This window comes from Ranitomeya imitator, chromosome 7 (genome assembly GCF_032444005.1).
Source record: "Ranitomeya imitator isolate aRanImi1 chromosome 7, aRanImi1.pri, whole genome shotgun sequence".
NCBI classification, from domain to species: Eukaryota; Metazoa; Chordata; class Amphibia; order Anura; family Dendrobatidae; genus Ranitomeya; species Ranitomeya imitator.
Window position 1 is genome coordinate 201,555,489 of NC_091288.1, and position 25,012 is coordinate 201,580,500.

Genomic DNA, 25,012 nt, shown 5'->3' on the forward strand with positions numbered 1-25,012 from the left:
GGCACAATACCACGAGGACATCAGGTTAGTTCCAAAACAGAAAGGAAATACTGAGATCTGACACTGATATGACGGGAAACAAGGAGCCGGGTGTTCAGGCTTGTAACCCTTCACATTTCTAACTAATGAAGAGAGGGGGGCACATCAAGATGATCTAAAGGCCATAGGTGGCTGTGGGAGGATCGGATTGTTTGTGATCCCACACCACCAAGGTCTCTATGGCGAGATCAAATACTTTTACAGGGCTTTTTCTAACTCATAAAGTTATCACTTACACGGAGAGGTGATAACTTGCTGATTGCTGGGGGTCCGAGCATTGGGACCACCAAAGATGCCCGATTAGAACGGAGTTGTGGGGTTCTCAACTATCTTCAGTAGTCCCATAGACAATGAATTAGGCGGTGGCCCCTGCTCTGGTCACATTACATAGACTCGCGGTATGTGCTGTAGATTTTTAAGTCCGCTGTAAGCTCACCGTGTTAGGGCAGCAGTGCAGACATTTCCTGCTGAAGTCACCCTATGTTGTGCAAAGAGTGAAATGGGGGGCACATCTGCAGCACAATCTGGATGTGGCACATGCAGGTTCTGCAGTGAATTTGCTGTAGAATCCAGATGCGCCTGAAAAGTAGTTGCTGCGTTTTTGTTTTTCCTGCGCAGTTTTGGCACAAAATGATCTCCTGGTACATGCAAAGGGAATGAGATTTCCGATTTCTCATACACACATTGCTTAATTTTTCCTTGCAGATTTGGCAGTTTCATATCTACAGCGTTTTTCACCTATCCCAATGAATGGGGGGAAAAAAACGCATGTAAAATTGCGGCAAAAACCACGTTGATTTTAAGCAGCGTTTCCCGGCCAACATAGTAGTATTTGCAGAAGTTTTTTTTCTGCAAATACTGAACTTGTGCATCAGTACACTAAATTGATTAATGAATCATTTTGCAGAGTGAGTTTGTAACAGTAAAGTGAACTTTTGAGTAATTGACTAAATTTAGGAAGTGGCATAAAAACAACAAATAGCAGCGATCCTCACCTGATAAATCCGCCTTTGTTTCCCTTGCTGCTATGATGAGGACCTACTCACACAACTGCGGCAGCTTATTCCTGGCCTCGGGGAGCGATGTAAGGCATGTGATCACTGAGGGAGCGATTGGCTGCAGCATGGCCCCAGTGGCCAGGAGTGCTGTTCTCCAGGAAAAATAATTAGAAGGGTAGATGGTGCTAAATCAGCACTGCAGCCCTCTGGACTAATGGGGGTCCCAAAGGTCAGATCAATCCCCACCATTCATAAAGAGATGGATAATTTCAGAAAAATGGCAATGACACGTTAGAGAAGACATGTTTCCTCTACACTAGTGACATTCCTCTTAGGACGGCCATTTAAAAAAAAAAAGAAAAGAAAAAAAGAAAAGAAGAAAAGTGACTACAGAAAGTGTGGTTATATTGGAGAAGCTTGTAGCAAACTGCCATGAATAATATATCCACTCTAATATACCTGATTTATTATATATCAATAGTAACATTAAAAAATACTTTACAAATGATGGAAATGGGAAAACTCGAATAATTCTCCTTACCGGCTCGCCAGCTGTAGCTCGAAGTCGCCACACTGCCGTAACAATTCCCCACAAGTGGCTATGATCCTAAAGAGGACAGAGAAAGGAATAAGAATGGCAGAAATCCTCAACAATGCAGCGATCACCAGAACGCGGTTTCTAGAGCCAGAAAACCTCTTTTCCCAAATCATCTTGGTGCGGGTGTATTCTTGTGCTGGAGCCAAGGGGCACCAGAATCCTTATGACTGTACTGAGCGTGCAGACTACAGCTAGATTAAAGTCAATGAGCCCAACATTTGTAATAGGGAACAGCCCCCATCAATCTGCTACTTTGCCATTTAATTCAGACAATTCCTGAAAATCATTAAAGTCAAAAGAAGACATTTAGGTTAATGGGGCTGTAGGGACTATACACAATGCACTCCCTATAAGGAGTGTTCACCCCAACAATGGTGGTGATCTCAGCCCATAGACCCCCAAATGATGACAATATATTGCCAGGAAATGTCAGACGCTACAATGAAAAGAGGTATAAAGGTCACACGTTTTGTTAGAATCCAGAGAAACTGCCAAATCACACAGTTTATCTTATTAGTCACAGAAGCTCTTACAGTCCAAGACATTGACTCTGCAAGTTCTCGGGACAGTACACATTACACTGCGTGCCATCCCTCTGTGGACACAAGAAGGCGGAGTGCGTACTGGCTTAGTCTTACATCACGCTTGAAATGATGGCAGTATTTATCGGGGCCCTGGATGACATAACTGACTGGGGAAAATACGTAATGAAACAATGTCTTCAGGTCCAAAAGTGCGGCTCTCTCTGTCAGTGTGCTGGCCCCCTTTCCTACATGAAAACCATATAAAAAAAAATTGTTTTCCCCAACACATCTCCCCATTGATTACAAATATCCTATTGCTCGTAAGCAGACTATGTGTCTCCACGGTAACAGACGACAAACCAACTTTGTGTAGTCTGATCCTCCCACTCTCCTCTTTTTTTTTTACCTTTTCTCTACTTCAGGCTCTCCTACCAAATATACCTCTGCAACAATAAAAATATGCGACTGTAAGACCCCAACATTTGCCGTCATGGAGACACTTACATACGAGCTGTGGAAATGAAACAGCATGAAATCTATATTTAACTGTTATTTATTATTTTACCTTTTTTATATATACTTATTTTAACTTGATTTATTTCTCTTTTGCTTCATTTTTTTTAAATGGATTGGGCCAATTAAAAAAAAAATGGTTGCAAAAATCTGTATATTCTTTAACTATTTTTCTTTTCAGAGTTAGGCTGTCATCACACTATTAGTATTTGGTCAGTATTTTACATCAGTATTTGTAGCCAAAACTAGGAGTGGGTGATAAATACAGAAGTGGTGCATATGTTTCTATTATACTTTTCCTCTAATTGTTCCACTCCTGGTTTTGGCTGAGAAATACTGATGTAAAATACTGCTAGTGTGATGGCAGCCTTATATTTGCATAAAACCCCCTCTAAAAAAAAACAGGAAGCGGAAATAAAGTGACTTATGAGATGGAGATGAACCCGGCACCCAAAAGACATGGCCAGGTACATTTCAACAGAAATTTAATTTAAAACAAAGGCAGAAGAGGCAGTCTGGAGTTTTTCTTGGCAAGTTCTAGCTTTCATCGGAGTGCCCCTTTAACAACCATAAAGACTTGTGACCCCGTCAGTCCCTACAGATAAGTCTTCTGATCTGTAGAGGTACCGGCACCCATCTATTGTACGTAGTTAATCCTCGTCTACAAATCACATAGATGACAGATCCCAGGCCGTCTACCTGACCGAGTGCTGGAACGCCGTCCAATCTTCCAAGAACAATGCGTCGGCGGGGACATTGTCCAGTTTGTACTTCTTCCTTATTGACTGCAGTGTGTTTGTGAAATCTGACACATATCTGGGAAATGAAGGACAACAGGTAAAAGGCGTTGGAGCGGAGTCGTGACGTGACAGCTTTTTCACACCTGTATTGTCAGGACGCACCGACACTGCCAGATTCTGAGCGGTAGGTAAGCAAAACTGGGCTTTGCCTTTGTTTGACAACAGCCATGCCAGTAAATGCTAATGATATCCACAAACTTTCCCCCGATAAATCAGTCGTAGCTGAACGATCCTGGCACAATGCCCATTTTGTAATGCTGCCAGTTACTACAAAGTCTGAGACACGGGTGCTGGTGCAATAGCACTGACATTAATTGATTGATGCTGTTAATGACACGAGTCAGAACGAGGACGCGAGCCACCGAGCACCAAAGAATTCCTTCACTCACTCGTCTTAATAAAATCTCCTCATATATGCGAGTACCACGCTCAAATCTAAGGGGTAAGGTTTCTCCTTGTGGAGAGGGACAAGCCAGGCCTGGCATGTCAGAGTGAGGAGACTTATATGCCATGCATACTCCTCTGAGAGGAAGAGGTCTAGAACTCTAGGACTGCTACTTCCAATAGGTCACACTACAGTTCAAGTCCACTTCCACCCTGAAGAAGCAACTTGCATATCCCACACTATAAAGCAGGTCTATGAGCCAGGATCATTATCAAGGGGGAGGAGCTCACAGGGTAATTAGGCAAAGCAGTCTAAAGACACGCCTACATGGAACACCGTCAACCACGCTCCCTCGGTAAAGAGTCTAAAAATTAGCACTAAATAAAAAAAAAAAGTGCCCACATCTTGGGAACAGTATGACAGATTAAAAAAACAAACACAAACAAAAAAGCATAATACTCAGGGGAGATGGAATAAAAGAAAAGCAAAAAGCTGGCCACTCTCTACTGAGGGCAAGCCTCTTTTAAGCCTCAATGTATACATTGTAGATACGCATGATACACGGAAACACATGATGAGAACATTATACTGCCTCTGTACAAATCCCTGGTTAGACCGCACATGGAGTACTGTGCACAGTTTTGGGCACCGGTGCTCAGGAAGGATATAATGGAACTAGAGAGAGTACAAAGGAGGGCAACAAAATTAATAAAGGGGATGGGGGAACTACAATACTAAGAGAGATTAGCAAAATTATGATTATTTAGTCTAGAAAAAAGACGACTGAGGGGCGATCTAATAACCATGTATAAGTATATAAGGGGACAATACAAATATCTCTCCGAGGATGTTTATACCAAGGAAGGTGACGGGCACAAGGGGGCATTCTCTGCGTCTGGAGGAGAGAAGGTTTTTCCACCAACATATAAGATAATTCTTTACGGTTAGCGCAGTGAGAATCTGGAATTCCTTGCCTGAGGAGGTGGTGATGGCGAACTCAGTCGAGGGGTTCAAGAGAGGCCTGGATGTCTTCCTGGAGCAGAACAATATTGTATCATACAGTTATTAGGTTCTGTAGAAGGACGTAGATCTGGGGATTTATTATGATGGAATATAGGCTGAACTGGATGGGCAAATGTCTTTTTTTGACCTTGCCAACTATGTTACTATGTTACTATTTGATGTAAAAATTTGCATTTATCATGTGCAGATTTTGTTGTGACCTTCACGCTATACATTGCAAAACTGAATACCGCAATTAATTCCCCACAAAGAATTGACATGATTTAGATTTTAAAATCGGCACCGCAGGTGAATTTACTTGTGTGGAATTTCGACAACATGTAGATGGATTTTCTGCATGCAAAAGCATGTGGAATGTATGTGCCAAATGCTCATCCTGTGCATCCGCCCAAAAGGCGTTTTCAGGGGCTTTAACAGTGATGACCTACATCAGATCTGTGGGGGGCCAACTCAAGATACCTTCAGGGTCAGTAGCTGCAAATGATACTCCAGACGTTCCCCTTTGTATGGGAGAACGCTTGCTGAACCACTCACAACCACAATGCTACAAACAGAGCTGTGCCACTGAGTGTGCCACGTTTCAGCCAACCAGCGGGTTTTCAGGCGTCCTGACAATTTGATACCGATGACCTATTCTTATATCAAAATTAGAGATGAGCGAATATTTCAATATCTGGTACGGATTACGATTGCCATATCTGCACTACTTGCCGAACACAGCCAAACGCCACTGGAATCAATGGGAGTACAGATGAGCGAGTATGTTTGGAGACAATCATCAAACATAAATTTGGCACGAATATGGTACAAATATGGCACATTCGGATTTGGTGATCGGTTTTCGAACATATTCGCTCATCTCTAATCAAAATCCAGTAATACCCCTTTAACTGTGTCCATGCAGAGCTGCAACCACTATATTAAGATACAAATCAAGATGGGCCTAAAAATGATTAAGAAGGAATTAAATGCGTCTACTCTTCAGCGATGAATTAATCACATTTTACATTACAGTGGCGACCATACATACACACGGACAAAACTGATGGTGCCTTCTGGTAAAGTAAAAAACAACAACAATAATGGTCACTGAAATAACCTGAAACTGACAAAAGTAATTTTCAAAGTAAATTTCCTGAAAATCAATAATAAGAATCGGACTTTGCTTTAGAATTTTGGTTCAATAGCAAAATTTAGAACAAACTAATGAAAATGGTTTGGACAGAAATGATCGCACTCCAACGTAACATATTGTTGCACAACCTTTAGAGACAATTACCGCAAGCAAACAATTTCTGTAGGTCTCACTCAGACTTCTGCCTCGTTCACAGGTATTTTGGCTGACTCCTCGTGAGCAGACTGTTCCTACCATCTCAGGTATGGAGGATCCTTCTCCAGACAGCAGGTTTCAGCTTCTATTGCACAGGTGTTCTGTAGCATTTAGATCAGGGCTCGTAGAAACCACTTCAGAAGAGTTCAATGCTTTGCTCTCAGTCATTTTTGGATCATGGCTCCTCCAAGTATTCCAACACCAGGAAGCACATTTCTCTCCAGGATGCCTTGATAATCTTGAGATTTCACTGTGCCTTGCATAGATTCAAAACCCTTGGGGTCCAATGCAGCCCCAGAACACCATCAAGCCTTCTCCATGTGTCACAGTAGGTACAATGTTCTTTGCTTCATTTTTACGTCTGTGAACATGGAGCTGATGTGACGACACAAAGCTCCAGTTTTCTCAATTGTCCAAAGGACATACACTCCAAGATGTTTAAGACTTGACAATATGCATTTTGGCAAGTTCCAGTCTTGCTTTTTTATGATTTGCTTCCAACAGTGGTTTCCTCCTCGTTCGTCTTCCATGAAGGCCTCTTTGACCAAGACATGCCGGATGGTGCCACTGATGGACCTTGCCCTTGGGAGTTCACCTCTACTCTCTTTCAGAATTGTCCTCAGCTCTTTGACTGCCATTCGTATTAACCATCTTATAAATTTGTCATCAGATTTCCTCTTACGACCACATCCAGGGAGATCAGCTACAGTCCCGACTTCTGAATAATATGTGGAACCTAAGTAACAGGAACATCAAGCTGTTTGGAGATGTCCGATAGCTTTTACCTTTAACATGTTTATAATTTTATTTCTAAATCTTCTGAAACAACTCTCTCCATAGCTTTCTTTGCTCCTTGTTCGGTGTGGTACACACCAAGATCCCAAACAGCACAGTGACTACTTTTCACCCTACAAATAGACTGACTGACTGCAAGGTTTGTGGACACCTGTGTTCATAACTGCAGGGCACACCTAAATTTAACAAGTCCCAATGGTCAAATCTTTTTCTATCTTTTCTAAGGGTACCTTCATTTTTGTGTAGGATATTTATTTATGTTTTTACATTTCTGTTAAAGACCATTTAAAAAGCAACGTCTGATTTTCCTTAGTTGATACTCACTTTCAAGTTATTTCAGTGACCATTCTGGGTTTTTCTTACGTTACCAGAAGGTACCAACAATTTTGTCAGTGGGTAAATAAATACTGATCTGACAGTTCATAGAACTTAATGCACGTTGTACCAAATGATGAAGATGATAAAGGTCTCCAACCTGCAAATATCGCTAACCTGATCACTTACTGATGACTCTACAAGATCTTCCAACGTGATGATTGCATGCCTGATAATACAAAGTCATTCTATAACTCAGAGAAGGGGCCCCATGAACTGTCTCCCAGCAGCCTGGAGTCATGAAGTCATTACTATGTTCTGCCTCTATAGGTCAGTACTGGAGACCATACTCACTTCTTAAATAGAGAATGCAGTGCTTGTAGCAGGCCGCACACCCCCAGTCCATCCGTCAGTTTGACGCATCGCTCCACGGCGCCTGACGCCAGGCTGAACAGCCGAGACACAGAGTGCGAAAGCTCCTGGACGCAGTCGAGAGCCTCACCGTGTTCCTGTGTGACATGGACAAAGCTTGATGATACAAGCGCTGGATCCAATCCTGCACATAACAGAGATCACCGGGGGTCTATCCATATTGACGGCCATCACTGTGATGTATAGTCTCATTTTCATATCTCCTAGTTACACATCGGGTGAAGCGAGGGCAGATTGATCGGAATATTACTGATCACTTACAATCTATCTCTCTGGACTCTTCTACACATACTTGGCTGAGCATGCACGTCTACTTGGAAATAAAAAGTTGTCAGACACCTCAGGCAATGACTTATCTCCAGGGAATACAAGAAAAAAATAAATACAAAAATCGGGCATGTAAATTCAATATGCCCAGTCCTTCTTTGCTCTAAAAGAAAGAGTTGGGAAACCCCCACACAGATTAGATTGCTAGCTAGACCCACTGAAATTGGGTGTCGCGGGGATTTCACCAGGTGAGTAATGATTTTCTTTTTTTACTTTATTAATGTTTTTTTTTTTTTAATTTATTCTTTCGTTTCCTTTTTTTTTTTTTGTAATTCCAAGAAAAACGTTTCAATCTTACTAACTTCCCCATCCCACTAACTTTTATATTCATTAAATATGTGTGTCCGTGCATATAACGTAGTGTGTGTGTATTGATATGGTCACCCACGGCCAATTTCTCCAGTGTCCAGCGCCGTTCTTCTCTGTGACGCTTCAGCTCTGCAGACTGGTCACGCTGCCGCTCTGTGTGACCTGAGAGTCAATTTTATAATGAAAATCTACGGAGCGTCAGAACGGTGAAAAAGCAGATAAGAACGGCGCTGCACATTGTATAGAGCAGGAGAATATATTAGCACACACGCACTACAGAGCATGCATGGACACACACATTTAAAGAATAAAAAAAGTTAGTGGGCGCACTTTAATTGGCAGAGCACGCTCGGTAGGCAGAATTCGTCGACATTCTTCCAAAGTAAATGGGCACCAGCAGAGTTGCAATGACTGTATTTTTTTCATGTTATAGCTGGTGGGCACAATGGTATAGGGGGGTGATTTTTATCACTAGCTCTGGTCACTGATTGCACCATTTTAACCGGGTTATGCGACCTACTCGCAGGATAGCTGATAAATGTATGATCAGCTTTAATCCCGTATGATCTGAAAAATGGGGGCCCCAAAGGTTTGTGAGAATTGAGCACCAATCTATTCACTTCTGTAGGTGTATGGGAGCGACAATGCCCATGTGTGAGCAGCGCAGCCCATACATAGTGAATGGAGAACACCACTGCTCATTCAAATGGGGGAGAAGGGATCTCCATCCTCACCATGAGAGGCTGCAGAAGGTCAGACCCCAAGGGATCATCTGGAATGGGTTTAGAATGGAGATTCTAGGGGAATCATTTATTGCACATCACCCTTCGTTGATTAAGGGCTTTCTCATGGCTACTAAAGAATACTGCACCTCCCAAAAGGCAGTATGCAGACCACCCTAAATATGCAAGCCAGTCAATTCTACTGAGTTGTGGCACGTCGGCAGAGTGTGGAGTGTCACCTTTCACTCAGCAAATGTTTAACTCCATTTTGCAGAGCCATTAGGAGCCTAAGATGGCTACAAGCATCAATCTATGGGAATATGTAAGTCATCACAGTATGTAAGATAAGGCAGCAAGTCTACAATTGCCACCATTTTAATTCCCGGGTGTGGTGAAACACTGTGTGCCCATTAACCACTGATCAGGATCATTAAGAGCCATCTGTCTTACCAGAGGAATAGCGCTCAGCTGTATTAACAGGTGTGACTCCTCCAGGCTCCCGTACTTCAGCTGGAATGGCTTGTACGCTCCATACACGGCCTCCACTAGCTCCGTCACCTTCACAATGCTGTGCTCCCCTGACACAGAAACCCATGAATAGCAATGAATATGATATATGGGGAAAAAGCACGCAAATCAAGTGTTCTGGTCACAGAATTTACTTAGCAAACAATGCAAATGGTAGCGGGCAACAAAATGACTTTGGTGGCATCAACCAGAAAGCAATGAGCGTCTAATCTACATTTCTTATCAAGAGAGCTGTGTGGTATAGGCTGTGCATTTTCCTAGTACTTAAAATGTCTTCATCTTAAAGAAGCACGTCTCCTCCTCCCATCAAAGTTTTTCTCCCCTTAATATATTGCAATCATCATTTTATATAGCACTGTGTACTTACAATTGCTCATTTTGCCTTTCTACCCAGTAAATTCTTCTTTTTTCTCTGCATTATGTAGAAACAGGAAGTCTCTTGTCCCTGCATTTATCATTCCCCTTTATCTCCTGCCCCAGCTGCTCCCTCCTCCCTCCTTTTGCCTCATACTGGGAAAATTAACCTCCTGTTTCTCCATAGACCTTAGAAGGATTCAGCTAGTTTGGTTTTAATCATACGATGTCATAGACCTAATGGAAAAGAGAAGTATTAGCTAGGTAGAAGGGGGAAACGAGCAAGTGTAAGCACACAGTGCAGTATAATATGGTGATTGCAATATATTAGGATAAAAACTTTGATGGGAGGAGGGGTGCTTCTTTAGGCAATGATCTCTGGTCTGCATCCAATTCGGACATCTGTTTAGTGCCCCAGGTGAATGCCAATAAAGATGGCACTTCAGATTTTAGGAAGTTGGCACCAAGGAAGAAGGTCAGCTGTATGTGCCCAGACACAAACATCACAAACTTTACAACAAGAAGTTTCTTCATGAAAGGACCCCCTGCAAGACCCACGTAGACAATATAAGGCGTTATTAATTAGATCCTGTGTAAGGGATGGACACTGGGAGCGTCCACAAATGCACGTGAAGAACTCCTGCAAAATCCACCATGATTGTTTGCCACCTTGACAACATTAATAAGGCTTAATTATATATTTTAGACATCCACGTTGGCAGTATGACGTGTTTCCCGCGTGTCCCCTGTATTAATATTTTACGTTGGCGGTCCCGTAGACTCACATCTGACATACCGCACTGGGTACACAGCTCGTTATCACACACATTGCTTTCTTGTAAAGCTCATAAGCCTCGGTTATAGCTCAAATATGATACTGCTAGAAAAGAGGCCATTGTATCATTGACTTCTAACGGTGTTTGCATGTTACTGGTGACTGCAGTAAATAGGATGAGCTGCAATACCAGGCACAGCCACTATCAGCGCTAGAGGTAAATGTGCCAATGGGAGTGCCGTTGCCTGCGAAGATGGGATATTGATAGTCTATCTCAAGGACAGGAAATTAATATTAGAACTTAAACATCCATTTAACACTTCACAAGGTTCTTTATACTCAGTCTTCAACTTCTGTAATTGACACAGACTTTTAAAGAAGTTGTCCACTACTATAACTTTTTTTTTTTTCATAAATCTTGCTATTATGTGCCACTGAAAACATCCACTGTGCTTATTTTAGCAATATTACCTTTTATCATGCTGTAGCAGCACATCCTCAGTGCTGGATCCAGCTCTCATGGAGTTAATCGACAACTTCCTTTCTCCTGACTTATTGTGCTCTAATACTACAAGTTCCATGATGCATTGCACTGGCCTCTAAGCCCGAACCTAGCACACCCCCTCCAAAAACACACCCAAACCCCTCCCTCCTCTCCCCCTCTATCTACAAAAAGATTTGTGATGTCAATTCTGTCCAACCTCCTCTTTTATATTTGTCCAACCCACTCTCCATTACACACAGATAGATAGATAGATAGATAGATAGATAGATAGATAGATAGATAGATATGGGATGGATAGATAGATAGATAATAGATGGAATTAGATAGATATGGGATAGATAGATAGATATGGGATGGATGGATGGATAGATAGATAGATAGATAGATGGAATTAGATAGATAGATAATAGATAGATAGATAGATAGTTAGATAGATAGATAGATAGATAGATAGATAGATATGGGATGGATGGATGGATAGATAGATAGATAGATAGATAGATGGAATTAGATAGATAGATAATAGATAGATAGATAGATAGTTAGATAGATAGATAGATAGATAGATAGATAGATAGATAGATAGATAGATAGATAGATATGGGATGGATGGATGGATAGATAGATAGATAGATAGATAGATAGATGGAATTAGATAGATAGATAATAGATAGATAGATAGATAGTTAGATAGATAGATAGATAGATAGATAGATAGATAGATAGATAGATAGATAGATATGGGATGGATGGATGGATAGATAGATAGATAGATAGATAGATGGAATTAGATAGATAGATAATAGATAGATAGATAGATAGTTAGATAGATAGATAGATAGATAGATAGATAGATAGATATGGGATGGATGGATGGATAGATAGATACATTCAGATATATCTATATATCTATTTCCATAGATATGTCCATATCCATGTTTCTAAACCCCTTCACCCCTGGAGCTTTTTTCGTTTATCGCTCCCCTTCTTTCCAGAGCCATAATGTTTCCGTCAATATGGCCATGTGAGGGCTTATCTTTTGCGGGACAAGTTCTACTTTTGAACGACACCATTGGTTTTACCATGTCGTGTAACAGAAAATGTGAAAAAAAATTCAAAGTGTGATGAAATTGCAAAAAAAGTGCAATCCCACACTTGTTTTTTTGCTTTGCTTTTTTGCTTGGTTCACTAAATGCTAAGGCTGTGTGCACATGCTGCGGATCTGCAATCAAATCTGCAACGTTTTTTGCCGCACGGGATTGCATTAAATCCGCAGTGTTGTGCACAACCAATGTAAGTCTAGGGGAGCCGCAGACTTGTTGTGCACATGCTGCGGAAAAAGCCGCACCGAAACGCAGATTTTTTTTCCGCAGCATGTCACTTCTTTTGTATGGATCTGCAGCGTTTCTGCACCCATAGACTTGCATTGAGTCGGGCACATCCGCAGCAAAACTGCAGATGTAAAAAAGATCTGCAGTTTTGCTGCGGATGTGGGTCCAAGAAACGTTGCAGTTCGGGAGGAGGGAAGTGTGTGGACAGTGACTGTGTGTGTGCGGGCTGTTCGGGTGTGTGCGGGACTGTTCGGGTGTGTGCGGGACTGTTCGGGTGTGTGCGGGCGGGGTCTGCTGACTGTTCGGGTGTGTGCGGCGCTGTGCGGGACTGTTCAGGTGTGTGCGGGACTGTCAGGGTGTGTGTGCGGGTCTGTGCGGGGGTCTTTGGGGGGGGGTCTGTGTGTGTGCAGGTATCATCTCATGGGACTACAAGTACACAGCATCCAATCTGCAGCTAATTTGGATGTAATCTGGACAGTGGACACACACCCTACACTATTCATACATCTATCAATAGATAGATATATGAATAGATAGATGTATGCATCTATAGATCGATCTATATGTAGATCTGTCTATCCATCTCATCTACCATCTATCGGTCTATCTGTGTGTGTAATGGAGTGTGGTTTGGACAAATGTAAAAGAGGAGGTTGGACAATAATGACATCACAAATCTTTTTTTTTTGTGTTCAATAATACTTTATTTAGCTTTCAAAAATGCATACAAAAACTCATTCAATAACGCATAAAAACCATGCAAAAACCGCACCAAAAACTGCATAAAAAATGCTGTGAAACCGCGCAAAAACCACACCACAAACTGCATCAAAACCGCGCAAAAACCACACCAAAAACCCATCAAAACCACACCAAAACCTGAAGCAAAATTGCGAGTTCATAGACACCAGACACGTCTAGATTATTTTTTATCTAAGTGGTGAAATTTTTTTTCCAAACTTTGCTAAAAAAAATAAATGAAGACACAAAAGAGAATGGTAAAACCAAAAACACTCAGTTTGAAAAAATGTTTGCAGTAATCCGCAAGTGCTAGTAAAAGATGTAAATAACAGGGTATTTGGTTGATACGTTTTTTGCAAAAAATGTATACTAAGCTGCTCTACCAATCTTCACGATATACCCTTATCAGAGCAGTCCTAACTAATGTATGCAATCCCTATCTGATGTATTTAAAAACCTGATCATCTGTATATAACCTGTGTGAACAGGGTTCAGAGAGGAAAAATCCATGTGTGCATACAGGGCAGAACAGCTTTTGTGCAGCTAGCCCAAGAGGAGTGGTGGAACTCCCCAGTCTTGTAGACACAAGAGACACTGAGTGTTTTTGGTTTTACCATTCTCTTTTGTGTCTTCAGGTTTCTTGGTGGTGTGTGAACATGTTCTTACAGACTTGTTCACTGTTCCTGTTTCCATAAAAAAAATAAATAAATAATTGCGCCATTTTCCGATACCTGTAGCGTCTCCATTTTTCGTGATCTGGGGTTGGGTGAGGGCTTATTTTTTGAGTGCCGAGCTGACGTTTTTAATGATACCACTTTTGTGCAGATACGTTCTTTTGATTGCCCGTTATTTCATTTTAATGCAAACCAAAAAAACATAATTTTGGCTTTTGATTTTTTTTCTCGCTACGCCGTTTAGCGATCATGTAAACTTTTTTTTTTTTAATTGAAAACAGCTGACATGTTGCGGCTTTGAAGTGGGCTCACCGCCAGAGCCCACCTCAAAGCGAGGGATACTGCCAGCTGACGTACTATTCCGTCAGCTGGCAGAAAGGGGTTAATGAACAATTTTTCAGTTAAAAAAATAGCGTGGGCTCCTGCACATTTTTCTGCGCCAGAGAGGGAAAGCCGACGGCCGGGGTCAATATTTGTAGCCTGTGAAGGGGGTAACACCCATGGCCCCCCCAGGCTATGAATATCAGCCCGCAGCTGTCTGCGTAGCCTTTACTGGCTATTAAAGTAGGGGGACCCCCCCCAAAAAATGATGAGGGGTCCCCCTATATTTTATAGCCAGAAAGGCTACGCAGACAGCTGCGGGCTGATATTCATAGCCTAGAGAGGGGCCATGGATATTGCCCCCCCCCCCTACAAATACCAGTCCGCAGCCGCCCCAGAAATGGCGCATCCGTGAGATGCGCCAATTCCAGCACTTAGCCCTTCTCTTCCCACTCCCGTGTAACGGTGGGATATGGGGTAATAAGGGGTTAATGTCACCTTGCTATTGTAAGGTGACATTAAGCTGGGTTAATAATGGAGAGGTGTCAATAAGACGCCTATCCATTATTAATCCTATAGTAGTGAAAGGGTTAAAAAAAATTACTGACACAGCCAGAAAAAAAGTATTTTATTATTCTTAATTTCGCCATACTTACCATACTCGATCGCCTGCAAAAAAATTTAAATAATAAACCGTATACTACCTGTCCGCCGTAGTCCAATTAATAATGAGTGTCCCACGACGATTTCCCCTATAGAACAGTGACATCGGGTGATGTCACTGCTCTATAGGACCCTCAGTATCACTGAGGTTACTATAGTTCAGAGTCTCACTTTATGGCAAAGCTGTGTGAGAATTTTCACACACAGCAGTGCCACAAGTCAGAATAGGGACTATTTCTCACAGGGGCGGATGAATACATTGTGAGGAATACATTGTGGAAGGATACTGCTGCTGCTGCTCTCCACGGGAGATCGTCGTGGGACACTCGTTTTAGTTGGATATCTGCGGATCAGGGAGTATATTGTTTGTTTATTATTTTAATAATTTTTACAGATGACACTGGCTTCGGGATCAAGGTGATGGTGAGTATGTACTCTATGTTTAATGTATGTACTGTATGTATGTTATATATGTGGCACGGTGCATGTCGTATGTTGCATGGTGCATGTCGCATGTCACATGTTGTATGTTGCATGGTGTATGTCGCATGGTGCATGTTGCATGGTGTATATACTGTATGTGTGTAATGCATGTTGTATGTACTGTATATGTGTGTGTGCTTTTTTTTTTTTTTTACATTCAACACATTAGCCGGATGATGGGACTACTACTGTCCCATCATTGGCTAATTTGCCACTCACTGTCACTGTAGCAGGCATAGCCCGATGGGACTTTTCCCATCGGACTATGCCTGCACACAGAGACACACACACACACCAATGAGACAGAAACACACACCCCTGTTCGAAGCAGACCCACCGCACAGCCCCGCAGACCCACCGCACAGCCCTGCAGACCCCCTCGCCCCGACCACACACTCCAGTACCTTCCGCAGACCCACTGCGCAGAACCCCCACCGCCAGCAGATCCACCGCCGGCAGATTCACCGCACAGACCCCCGCCGCACAGGCCGCAAGTCTCAGCACATGAGCACGGCCAGCAGACCCCAGCCCCGCCGGCCAGCAGACAACAGGCCCCAGCCCCGCCCGCGCGCAGACCCGCCCGCCCGCAGACCCCAGCCCCGCCTGCCCGCAGACCCCAGCCCCGCCTGCAGGCAGACCCCCGCCCACAGCCCAGTCACTCTTGATGAGTGACCGCTGTCTGGAGGCTGGTCACGCCTGCTCATGACGTCACGTCAATTTCCAGAGTCTGGAAATTGACGTGACGTCGGCGGAAATTAGCGACAGCTGCAGCCTTGGGTCACGTGACCCGGACTCAGCCGCCGGCATAGCACCGCTCACAGGCGAAAACGACAACAGAAGGTATTTAGAAAATTCATTAGGGGCCCTGGGGGGAAACATTGGGGGTTAATTGAAAGTAGTGGGCAACCCCTTTAACACCACCATTTTTCTTTCTGGGGAGTAAATATATCTTTAAAAGAACTGGAGCCCAGTTTTTCTAAAAACAAATACAGAAAATATAAAATTATCCTTGTAGCCACCAGAAGAGGGCACTTAGGAGCTCACATATAGTAAGCCCCAGAGCTCCCTCTAGTGGCGGCGAAAGGGATACTGCTGGGGATTTAGAGCTCTGTATCAGAAAAATTATGCTTGAAATCCAAAAACCTCTCACAAAATTCTATTTTAGGGAACAGGTGGGACACTTTGGCATTTACAAACAGTTTAGTGTAATATCTAAAGAGGACACATTAATCTACCTTCATTATTTCTACATAAGGGAGGAATTCACAAGTCAGGAAAGCTTCAGAGTTAAATTCAGCTACACACGGGAGGGAGCGGAGCCGTAGTGTTCTTACAACTTTTACCGTGGATATCAGCCAACACTATCGGCTATGCGAACGTCTGAGAGACAAGAACAAGGAGCTTTAAGGAGAAACAGAGCATGACACCATCTGAACAAGGCCAGACAGTACTTCTGTAGTAAGGGAACATTCCCCTCCTGACATTACGCAACAGAAAGCTTTTTCCATTCCAGGCATTATTATTTAAAGTGAACCTTCAGTTTTGCAGGAAAGAAAAGGATTATGGTGCAGGATTGTGCGCAATAACACCCTAAATAAATGACTGGCATTAGTGACCATGCCCTTAACAGCAGCACGGACCAGCTATAGTCCGGGCCATCCTCTACGTTGCCATTTCCAGCTCCGTAGGTGATTGTGCAGCTCCGGTGAAATAAGGAATCTTTTGAAAAAAAAAAAAAGGACTATATATATAGATATATATATATAGATAGATAGATAGATAGATAGATAGATAGATAGATAGATATATACATATATCTATATATATATATATATATATATATATATATATATATACATATACAGTATATATATATATATATATATATATATATATATATATATATATAAAAGATAGCACCCTTCTAAGGCGGTTTTTAGGGTGTCCATTAGCCGTGCCTGCCAGGAAAAAAAAAAAAGGACTATATATATAGATAGATATATATATATATATATACACAGTATATATATATATATAAAAGATAGCACCCTTCTAAGGCGGTTTTTAGGGTGTCCATTAGCCGTGCCTGCCAGGAAAGCTATCGGCACATACCGTGTGTCAGTGTGTCATGTATCCATTCACCCTATGGCAGCCAAAAAAAAGGTCCCATTGCATTTCATTGGGCCAGTAAGGTGAGCAGGTACAATATACTGTGTTACTATATACAGTACCAAAAAAGTGCACAGCGAATGATACGTTTTTTTCATTTTCTAAACATGGCAATCTATGGGAGGATGTATGTAACGTATGTTATAATATGTCTATAGAACGGCATAAGTCAGAGACATCACTATTTGTCATAAGGTGTTATCCGAGCATGCTCGCTCATCACAAAGTGTCTGGAAATCCTCTAATGGATAGTTAAAAGGGATGTCCAGCCTGAGAGTGACTGCAGACATGTCGCCTATGTGACTGCAGACTTGTAAACCCTCACATCGTGTACAGCGAATGCTGTAAGGCCTCTAAGGTGCAGGGCGCATGAAGTATGTGATTTGCATATGTGCACTCACTTGCCACCTACATAGGTGGCGTGTTGCTAAATACACGTGTACTGAGCGAGGCCGGACACGTCTAGTCGGAATGTGTCCAGGAGTATGCAGCTCACATACTTGTGGCCACATGGCTGCCTTTTCCCAGAGCTGGAGAATCCTGACAGCGCGCAGTACGCACAATGTGAGGATTCACAAGTCTGCAGTCACAGCTTGTAGATTAACCCCTTAGTGACCAAGCCAAATTTTTGAAATCTGACCAGTGTCACTTTATGTGGTAATAACTCTGCAACGCTTCAACAAATCCCAGTGATTTTGAGATTGTTTTTTCGTGACACATTATACTTTATGATAATGGTAAATTTTGTTCAACATTTTTTGTGTTTATTTATAAAAAATATCAAAAAGTTGAGAAAAATGTTAAAAAATTAGCAATTTTCTAAATTTGAATGATTATCCCTTTAATCCAGATAGTCCTACAACAGCAAACCATTAATAAATAACATTTCCCACATGTCTGCTTTACATCAGCACCATTTGTAAAATGTTATTTTATTTTATTAGCATTTTAGGAGGATTAAAAATGTAGCAGCAATTTTTCATTTTTTCAAAGAAATTTACAAAATTTATTTTTTTAGGGACTTATCCATGTTTGAAGTGACTTTAGGGGTCCCATATATTGGGAAACCCACAAACGTGATACCATTTTAAAAACAGCACCCCTAGACAAATTGAAAACGGCTGTCAGGTAGTTTATTAACCCTTCAGGTGCTTTACAGGAATTAATGCAAAGTGGTATGACAGAAATGAAAATGTGTATTTTTACCACCTAAATGCCTTTAACTTCTAAACAGATTACTACAGCCGTCAGACTCTAAAGCCACTATTTGGTCATGAATTGCCATGGCAAACATCAGGACAACAAAATCATGATCTGAGGGCACCAATTGTGACAAAGAAGAAGCCCCCACACACTGTTAACCATTTATAATGATGTAGTCACTATTGACAGCAGCATCTAAGGGGTTAAACAGATTTAGATGGTGCAAATACTGATCGTGGCTGGTACAGCAAGTTGTCAGCTATAGTGTACAACCGACAGATGCTGGATTGTCATCTGTATGGGGAGGATATTCTCTTATATCTCAGGTCAGTTAAAAGACGTATTGGCGGTCATTAAGGGGTTAATGCTGGACAACGGCTTTAACTAAATGGTGACACTTCTCTCACCTGGAAACTGTGGAAATAGAGACTTTAGGGCCCCTGAGTAATTTTATAAGGGTATTTATGTAATGGGGTTATTCCACATGCAACAGTTATCAACTACTGACAAAAAAAAGTGATATGTGCATCGTGTGTGTGTGAGTGTGTGTGTGAGTGTGTGTGTGTGAGAGTGTGAGTGTGTGTTTAGACTATATTTTAATTACCTATCCAGTGGATAGGAGACAACCCCTTTAACTGCCATAGCATGAAAGCCACTGGAAAGAATGGCGGTCAGGGGATAAGTATTGATCCTTGTGAATTATGCAGAACATCTAAGCAGTTAACACCTCAAAATGCTTCCAACAAACGAGTGTGCGTCCTCAATACACAAAGCCTTAATGATTGGTCCTCGAGATTCAGAGTGGTCCTCTGCTGTGGTTAATACAGGAATACGGGGGCCCGCTTCTACGTCCTCCATATATCCTCAATGGAAACACACACAGGGGTTGTACTAATGTGACAACTGTTTAAAGGAACAGGCATAATATTCATCAATCACCTAAAATTTAGAATGGAGAAAAAAGAAAAAAAAACAAAAAAAAACAAAAAAACTGAAAGATGGAATAATGAACATATCCAGGTGTAAAAATGGCCATCTTACCGATATGGGGCATAATGGCGGCTTCTAAGGCCTTAGCAAAGTGACCGGTGGCCTTAAAAAGCTCCAGCAAAGTAGTGAGCGAAAGCTCGGGGCTCGTCCGCTCCATGGCCGTGCTCAGACAGACGGGGATGGATGGTACCATGGCGGCCAGAGTCTGTATCAGCAGAACGGTCACCACTTCATGAGGCTTCTTAAATATCTGTGACGACAAGACAAATCCTGTGACGTGTGCACTGAAGAAGAACATTAATATATGAGACCTGGAAACCATCAACAAGCTGCTACTTATGGATCTGTCCTCCTTATTAGGGGTAGATAGGATGGGGCTCTGATTGCTCACCCCCTGGTTATTCCAAAATACATCCTATAGGAAAGGACTTGCTTTACTGCACTGTTGCGAGGTGAACCGAAGTATAGCTGCCATTACATGGCAGTGTAATCTCCTATCTACAAGAGAGCATGCACAGGTTAATTAAAGGGGATGAGCGGGATTTAAGAAAAAAAAAAAAAAAAAACATGGCAGGCATACATGTTCATGGTTTTGTCTAGTATTGCAGCTTTATGGCAGTGAAAGGAACTGAGCAGCAATACCATACACAACCAGTGGACAGGTGTGGCACTGTTGCTGTTTCCTAATCCTAAATCATCCCCTTTAACAATCTGCAATAAGATATTTATTGGCAGCTACTGTATGTTCATGGTGACAGGTTCCCTTTCAGGCATTAATGCCCTAGCTGGGAATCCCCCATATAAAAGGCAAGGTCACCAGGATCCCATTATAGCAGTGCGACAGGTGTAGATTTGCATAAACCTATAAAGTGGCGGCATGACTATGGGAGACAAAGACAAAATTGATACTTATCTACCGTACATTACTGCACGTCAGATCACAATCTTTTAGGTTGAGACTTATTAAATGAAAAAAAAAAAAAAATCACATGAAAGGGCATTGTCATAAAACCTGGAGAGTATTGGGAATGAGGAAGAGGGTTTCCTGCTGTCCAGCATCCCTAAACTGCAGGTGGAGCTATAAAATGACCTGGATCCCTGGAGGGGCTGAGTGATATTATGGGATGTGGGATAATGAGACTGTGGAAAGCTGCATGTACATCAGATAAGAAAGGGTCAATTAGTACAGAAGGTTCAGAGCGCAGGTGCCCGGCGGACGGGTCATGAAACTTATCAAGTGCTCACATCGAGAGGGAGCAGTGAAGCGGAGATCAGGACGGGGTCCGGACTCATTTGCATCACAATCCACCTTTTTCCACTTCCCAGGGACTCGCTTTAAACTTCTGCAGGGGTGACATTTTCAATTACGCCTATTTGCTGTAATTACCTTTCGGGACTATTTACTTTGAATGGCTTTTGCCCAATGTCAGACCCGCTGCGTCCGCACGCAGGAGCGAACTGAATGTGAAGATGGCAGAAATGCTCAGTCTCTGAGACCGCTGTATCGTCTAACAATGGAAAAATCTGATTTCTCACAAAGCTTATCCACAAAACACCCTTTCTCATGAAGTGGGTCTGCCAAAAACAAGCCAAGTGTGGCGGATCCTGCACGCTTCCCAGGGATCAAGAGGAAGAGCGAGATCACACTTTATGCTGATGATTAAGGGCTTTAGTCTATTTACTAGAAAATAATAGATCTGTATGTGGTCAGCTACTCGACTCCCACTAGGGGAAGCCAAAATGTTACCATTTACACAGAATTGGTTGCTGACTGCTGATAAAACCTGCTGACTGATTCTGGTTAAATATGGCAGTGATAGAGGCCCTGTATCCGGCAATGGATTACTTACTTTCCAATATTTTATAGGATCAACAGTAAACTAGGAATCCTTGCCTTCAAGAGCTGAAACACTGGCAGAAAAGGGCCCCTGTGCAAAAACAGTATTTGGGCCCTTTGCAGTCCAACAGCTCATCATAATGTATAATTCCATCTGGAAATGGGCCCCATTACCCCTTGGGCCGCTGTGTGGCCACACATTACCCCAATATGTCCACCCCTAAGCTGAGGCTCCTCCTGCTGATTAACAGCCATGGTGAAGAGGGGAGCCACGGCGTGATGGGAGGACTGCTGGTTAGTGGGGTCCTCCTGGTATAGAGCTGCTTACCAGTCCCTGCGCCTGGCTGTAACATGAAAAATGGCCAATTTCTAGGAGCTCTCTATAGGGCGAAAAATGCAGTAAATGTTATTTTCGACTTCTTGAGACGTGACATACCTGAGAGACCCACTGCAGCTGAGTGTGCCATGTGCTCAGCAAGGTGTCGTAGAAATCCGTCAGCTGTCGATCCAGGGACGTCTCGTTCTGACAAACTTCCTGCCACACGGATATCAGCTGAACCTATTGGGGAGGATTGAGTCAGTATTACGTAAGAGCAAAGACAATGATGATATTACAAAGCACCAACATATTCTGCAGCGCTGTACAGAGGTTCTCATCATGCAGATCAGTTTCCTAAGTGGGGCTTTCATACCTAGCAGTAATTAGGAGGAAACCCACCCATATACGGGGAGAACATACAAGCAAACCCCATGTAGGTGCCCCCATGGGTCAGAGCCAAGACCCCAGCGCTGCAAATCAATAGTGTCAGATCAGACATTTCCAATAAGTCAACACTCATTAATATCATACCGGCCTGGAGAATCATGAACCAGGTCACAATAAACACCAGCCCAACAAAACAAAAAAAAACTAAGGCTGGTTTCACACTTGCGTTTCAAAGCGCATGCGTAAAAAAAAAAAAAAAAAACGCATGGTGAAAAAAACGCATGTAAACGCGTGCAAACGCTGCGTTTTTTTTTACGCATGCGTTTTTGCATGTGGTGAAAAAAATGCGGCGTTTTGACGTGTTTACATGCGTTTTTTCATGCGTTTGCGTTTTTTAAACGCATGCTGAGAAATGTGTGACAGCTGCCAATCATCAAAATAAAGTAAAAAACCCACTATAAACAGAAATAGTTAGGGTTAGGGGTAGGGATCATAACCCTAAGCCTAAAGGGATCCTAACCCTAACCCTAAGCCTAAAGGGATCCTAACCTAACCCTAAAGGGATCCTAACCCTACCCCTAACCCTATAGGGATCCTAACCCTACCCCTAAAGGGATCCTAACCCTAACCCTAAAGGGATCCTAACCCTACCCCTAACCCTATAGGGATCCTAACCCTACCCCTAAAGGGATCCTAACCCTAACCCTAAAGGGATTAGGGTTAGGATCCCTTTAGGGGTAGGGTTAGGATCCCTATAGGGTTAGGGGTCGGGTTAGGGGTAGGGTTAGGGGTCGGGTTAGGATCCCTTTAGGGTTAGGGTTAGGATCCCTTTAGGGTTAGGATCCCTTTATCACCTTTATGGTGGGGGGTGGCATATCAGTGTGTTTTCTGTTTAAAAAAAAAAAAAAAAAACCGCATGCGTTTTCAACGCAAACAAACGCATGTGCTTAAAAACGCATGTGTTTACGTAGACATCAATAGTTTTTTTTGCCGCGAAAAAACGCATGCGTTTTTTTGCAGCAAAAAAAAAAACGTCGCAAAAATTACTACATGTTGCATTTCTGCAACACAACGCATGCAGAGAAAAAACAAATGCGTTGCAAAAACGCGTCAAAACACATGCAAAAAAACACATGCGTTTTTAATGTTAAATATAGAAGAAACAAATGCATGCTTTTTTTTGCGTTTTTTACCTCAAAAACGCAAAAAAAAAAAACGCAAATGTGAAACCAGCCTTAGGGGAGATTTAATTTTGGGGGGCTTTGTATGGTGTAAGAAAGGGTAGAAAAGAATCAAAGGGCTTTCCAAGTAATTAACGCTCAGTCTGGTGGTAGCAGCTCAGTGCTAAGACTAATGGAGAGGGATCCTGAATGGAGGACACCCCACCGATGACTCTGAATGGCTTCATTGGGCTTCCTCTGACCACACAACGCCTTAAGGAGGTCAATTAAATCTTTAAAGTGACTAATGACATGGACCAGTCTCAGATTTACACTGCAATGATTAAGAGCTGTGGCACAACACCGCACAGGTGTCACGAGGGTACGGCCACGATCTTACCACACAGCGGACGCAATGTACCCAATGTTTTATAGGGAACGTCAGCGTATGAAGATAAGAAGCCTTTACAAGTTATCGGCAATGACCTATTCTAAATAATCTCCTGTGTGAGCAAAGAAGGGTCAGGGCTTATTCACACACAGGAGAAGCTGGCAGCGGGCAAAGGCGTGTCACTGAGGGTGCCCAGGCTACAGTATGTACTGTCCAGGGATATAACAGGACACAGCACACCTCCCAGAGCCTGGCATGGCTTATACAGGACATTCACGTCCACCTATTACTCAGCAAGAACACTTAATAAGCAGGCACAGTCCCCGGGAATAAAGGCAACGTCCCATCCCCCACCCCAGGCTCACTGCTGCAACCACAAAGGTTTCCCAAGATAATAACATTACTATGGAGAATCAGAGATATTCCAAAATGATTCTATTACTCTTCAGTAGTCACAGATAAAGCAGCTGAAACATTCCCCATGTGTAGGGCATCTGCCTATTTTCTAAGTGGAGCTTCGGCATGGGGCACTCGGGCAGTGTGCTCTTCTGTTTCCTAATGGCACATGGAGGGCATCATGACTTATTCACACACTGACTTCATCTGTAGGCGCCAATATAAGGGGCTATCTCCCATTGCTTCCAGCTATATATACCTATAGAATTGTTTCTGAGTTGGTGGCACAGTCTTCCAGGGACATTTATATTGTTATTATCAGGGTTGTCACATATAATTAATGTTCCTGCTCATCTATATCATATCTATACTAACCTAATAATGTTACTTGCAATTTTGTGTATTTTTTATGCTTTTCTGACCACATTGCCCATTCTTCCTTTAATTGGGTTTTATGTTTTTTTTGAAGGGCAATCATTAGTGATAAAGTGCTATCCGAGCATTCTCGTGTGTAAACAGAGTATCTTCGGTGTGCTCAAATACTATATTCGAGTCCCTGCAGGTGTTTGACATCCACATGCAGCGATTACCTGTTTGTTAAGCAATCCCTGCATGTGTTGTTGCTGTTGAACAGCCGGGAGACATGCAGCCGCCACAGGGACTCGGACATATTAT

At 42.6% G+C, this 25,012-nt stretch overlaps 1 protein-coding gene across 3 annotated transcripts in view; it reads right to left on the reverse strand.

Moving 5' to 3' along the window:
- COG7 (component of oligomeric golgi complex 7) overlaps nt 1–25,012 on the reverse strand; it is a 50,336-nt gene that overhangs the window by 7,415 nt on the left and 17,909 nt on the right. For all 3 annotated transcript variants that reach the window (XM_069734356.1, XM_069734357.1, XM_069734358.1), the window contains exons 7-12: nt 22,121–22,243; nt 19,899–20,097; nt 9,561–9,688; nt 7,675–7,829; nt 3,372–3,488; nt 1,579–1,644 (exon numbers count right to left, since the gene is read on the reverse strand). In XM_069734356.1, coding sequence (XP_069590457.1) covers nt 1,579–1,644; nt 3,372–3,488; nt 7,675–7,829; nt 9,561–9,688; nt 19,899–20,097; nt 22,121–22,243 — 788 coding nt within the window. The remainder of the gene's footprint in view (nt 1–1,578; nt 1,645–3,371; nt 3,489–7,674; nt 7,830–9,560; nt 9,689–19,898; nt 20,098–22,120; nt 22,244–25,012) is intronic.